At 43.6% G+C, this 4,472-nt stretch overlaps 1 protein-coding gene across 1 annotated transcript in view; it reads left to right on the top strand.

Moving 5' to 3' along the window:
* Positions 1–3,800: 3,800 nt before the first annotated feature.
* Positions 3,801–4,472, top strand: part of LOC108768558 (uncharacterized) — a 1,226-nt gene continuing 554 nt past the window's right edge. The window contains exons 1-2 of the mRNA XM_018519026.1: positions 3,801–3,927; positions 4,064–4,311. Coding sequence (XP_018374528.1) covers positions 3,801–3,927; positions 4,064–4,311 — 375 coding nt within the window. The remainder of the gene's footprint in view (positions 3,928–4,063; positions 4,312–4,472) is intronic.

Here is a 4,472-nt window from a genome sequence, read left to right as displayed (position 1 = left end):
CGCCTACCCCTTCCATCTAGGCAAGAACAGATATTAGACAGAGTGTTAGAAGCAATTACGGGAGTGCAAGATAGAATAAGTAGAATAGAAATTGCAAACTACGATCGCGAAAATTTCCGACTATCACGACTCGACGATCAGCACAGAACATTGAACGTAACGTACGGGCGAACAATAAATGACGTACGAGAACTGCGAGACCGCCCAACGGGATATCTACGTCTAAAAGACGCACGCAGCTTGATACCGGAAATAGATGGACACTCGCGTCAGAAAATGCAGGGATTCTTAAGTGCCAGCACGTACGCAATAGAGAAGATAAATTACGCGGACAAACCAGCTCTGTTGGAAGAGATTCTAAATACAAAATTGAAAGGAAAACTTCTATTAGACTTTCAAACTAGAAGTATAAGAGATTTTGAACAACTGCGGCGCGAAATAGAAGCCAACTATTTGGGAAAACGTGGAACATCACATCTGCAATTAGAATTTAACGCCTTAAAACAAAAGCCAGGAGAAAGTGTTCACACGTTCGGACGACGCGTGGATACTCTGGCAATGGAGTTATACGAATCGGTCATAGAAAAATGCGACAATACAAGTGAGCAAAAGCGAGCCATTTTAGAAACTATCCAAGACCAAGCCTTATTGAATTTCGAGCTGGGATTAAGAGAGAATATTAAACTAGTGGTACGATCGCAGAAATATACTAGCTTACAAGAAGCCATTAATGCCGCGAGCGCGGAAGAAAAAGTAAAGGGACCGACTCTACGAGCCAACTATAATGAGCGCTATAAGAACGGTCAAAACCAAAATTTAAAAAACACGGGCGTACAATGCAGCAAATGCGGAAAAATAGGACATTTGGGGCGAGATTGCCGATCAAGCCGGTATGCAACTAAATTTTCATTGCCCAGAGCCGAAAAACCAGCAAGCATAAATCTCGCGGAAAAGTATTGCACGTATTGCAAAAGAGCGGGACATAAGAGAAATGAATGCTGGTCCTTAAACGGACGGCCCGACAAAGATACGAAACAACGCGCGAAACGAGACACCGATCACAGAGCGAAGCGTGTAAACTCTGCCGTAAAGATAAAACAGAATAAGCAGCAAAGCGAGAGCGAAGAATCGTCGTACGGTAGCAGCGAAGAAGAAAAGGAGAGAAGGAAGACGCGAAGAACGCGGGCTGCGCACGAGCATCAAATCACGCAAGTAACCGGAAAGTACGCTAATACCGGCCTTCGACTCGTTACACTACCAATAAAAGAAATGAAAAAAGGTCGGATAAATCTTTTGCTAGACACCGGTGCTACGCTCACTTTGAAGAAAGTAGGAAACTTAAAGGGTGAGACGCTCATACGAGAGAAGCCAATGGCCCTTACCGGTGACAGGGCATCAGATAAAAACTATCGGGAAAATAAGATACAGTATATTTAGGCGATAAGGAAATAAGACATACTATGCATGTCGTAAGAGATGATTTTCCTGTAGATTATGAAGGAATCCTTGGAATGGATTTCTTACAGAAACATAAGATAAAGAGCGATCAAAAGAATTACTTGCAAATCGACGGAGTAAAATTGAAGCTCCATCCGTACCAGAAAATAACTTTAACGCCGCGCAGCGAAACAATAGTGCGTGCGGTAGCAGATAAAAATCGAGTAGGAATTATACGGTCCGAGGAAACTAGACCCGGAATATTTATTGGAAATTGTCTGGTAGCACCTGATGCATATACGTGCCCGGTAAGCATGCTGAATACAACGGAGAAGCCTATTGAAATAATTACGCCACTCGTTACAATAGAAGAGTTGCGGGTGAGTGAGCGAGAGGCCGTACTCACACTGAAAAAGACAGGTAATGTGAGCAGCGCACTCACACTACCGCGGCACGAGCGCGTACGAATGCAGATAAGGAGCGAGCATTTAAATAACGAAGAAAAGAAAGCCATTGAGCAGATATGCGAAGACTTTAATGATATTTTCCATTTGGAAGGCGAAGTGTTAACACAAACAACAACGGTTGCGCATGAAATTAATACGCGCACCGATAGTGCGCCGGTCAATGTAAGACCATATAGGCTGCCGGAAAAACATAAAGAAGAGGTGGCCAGGCAGATAGACAAAATGTTGAGGGACGAGATCATTCGACCTAGTTCAAGTCAGTGGAACGCACCGCTACTGGTCGTTCCAAAGAAAGGCGACACTCCCGGAAAACCGAAGTTACGAATCGTGATAGATTTTCGGAAGCTTAACGACTTGACGATAGGCGACTCGTTCCCCTTGCCAAATATCACCGACATTCTGGATCAGTTGGGAAACGCAAAGTATTTTTCAACTCTAGATCTAGCGGCTGGATATCATCAGATCCCTATGAGCGAGGAACACAGGAGTAAAACGGCTTTCTCCACCTCGCAGGGGCACTATGAATACAACCGGATGCCATTCGGGTTAAAAAATGCACCCGCAACGTTTCAAAGGCTAATGAATACTATATTAGCTGGAATACAAGGTTTGAGATGCCTGGTATACTTGGATGACATAGTCATTTATGGATCAAACCTACAGGAACACAACAAACGCCTTGTCGAAGTAATGCAACGTTTACGGAAATATAACTTGAAGCTGCAACCCGATAAGTGCGAGTTCTTGCGGAAAGAGGTAATATATCTGGGACATATCATAACCGAAGTCGGAATACGACCAGATCCCAGTAAAATAAGCGCCGTGAAGGAATTTCCTGTGCCGAAGAAGATTAAGGATATTCAATCGTTCATAGGATTAGCCGGATATTACCGGAAATTCATAGAGGATTTTTCAAAAATTGCAAAGCCTCTAACAAGCCTGACTAAAAAGGGAGTAAAATTCGAGTGGAAAATAGAGCAACAAAACGCATTTGAACTCTTAAAGGTGAAGCTCACAACAGCACCTATACTGAGTTACCCGGATTTTACTCGAGAATTCGTGGTAACGACTGACGCGTCGGACTTCGCAATCGGAGCCGTATTATCGCAAGGTCCCGTAGATCAGGATCGGCCGGTAGCTTACGCGAGCCGTATCCTAAACAAAGCAAAACTACAATACGACTGAGAAAGAATTGTTAGCGATAGTATGGGCAGTGAAGCATTTCCGCCCCTACTTATACGGGACGACATTTACTATCGTCACCGATCATAGACCGTTAGTTTGGCTATTTAATGTAAATGATCCAGGCTCTAGACTAATACGTTGGAGACTGAAATTGGAAGAGTACGATTATAAAATCGTACACAAAACCGGGAAAAATAACACGAACGCCGATGCATTGAGCAGGAATCCGGTCACGGACGGCCCTCACGTCAATCTCATGGATAAGGAGGAAGAAGGACAGGAAAAAGAAGAGAAAAAGGAGATGACGATTACAGAATATACGGCGGAGGAAAAACGCCGCATACTGTACGAGTATCATGACGCTCCATTAGGGGGGCATCAGGGGGTCGGGCGAACGTTGAACCGTATCCGATTACTACACAACTGGAAAGGTATCACTCGAGACGTCGAAGAATATATAAGCAAATGTCAGTATTGTCAAAAGAACAAGTTAAGTAGGAAGACAAAATTGCCGTTAGTAATTACAGACACGCCTACATCACTATTTGAAAAATGCGCTTTGGACATAGTAGGACCGCTAACAGTGACGACTCGTGGAAACAAATATATTTTAACTTTCCAGGATAATTTAACTAAGTTTAGCAAAGCTATTCCCATAAATAACCAAGAAGCGAGCACCAAGTCGCTAAAGCATTCGTGACCAAAATAGTGATGGAGCACGGAACGCCAGAAAAGATCCTTACCGATCAAGGCACTAATTTCACTAGTGAAATGTTTAAAAATACGTGCAAATTACTACAGATAGAAAAAATACAAACAACGGCGTATCACCCCGAAAGTAATGGAGCGCTAGAACGCTCACATAGAACGCTAGCTGAATACCTCCGGCATTACATAAATGAGAAACAAAACGACTGGGATAAATGGATACCGTACGATGTTCGCGTATAACACGACGCCACATACGGCGACAGGGTTTACACCCTTTGAATTAATGTATGGCCATCAAGCCATTCTACCAACCGCGCTAACAAGACCGCCAAAAACGACGTACTCATACGAAGATTACGCACAAGAATTACGCGAGCGAATACGCGCTACAAACCAGGTAGCACGGGAACACGCGCAAGCGGAGAAAATCAAAGCTAAGCGACAATACGATAAATCCGCGAGAAAGGAGAAGTTCGAAGTAGGCGACAAGGTTCTCCTATATGATGAAACAGTTAGGAGAGGGAGATCCAAAAAATTGGAATCGAAATGGATAGGACCCTATATAATCCTCGAAAAGCACAACGATGTGAATTACACGATAAAGATGGGCCGGAGAAAAATGCGCGTACACGCGAACAGATTGAAGCAATTTACAGAGCATTAAACAGGCAA

Source organism: Trachymyrmex cornetzi, unplaced genomic scaffold, assembly GCF_001594075.2.
Source record: "Trachymyrmex cornetzi isolate Tcor2-1 unplaced genomic scaffold, Tcor1.1 scaffold807, whole genome shotgun sequence".
Classification (NCBI taxonomy): Eukaryota; Metazoa; Arthropoda; class Insecta; order Hymenoptera; family Formicidae; genus Trachymyrmex; species Trachymyrmex cornetzi.
Note: the sequence above shows the minus strand (reverse complement) of the source record. Positions and strands in the feature narration are given on the sequence as shown.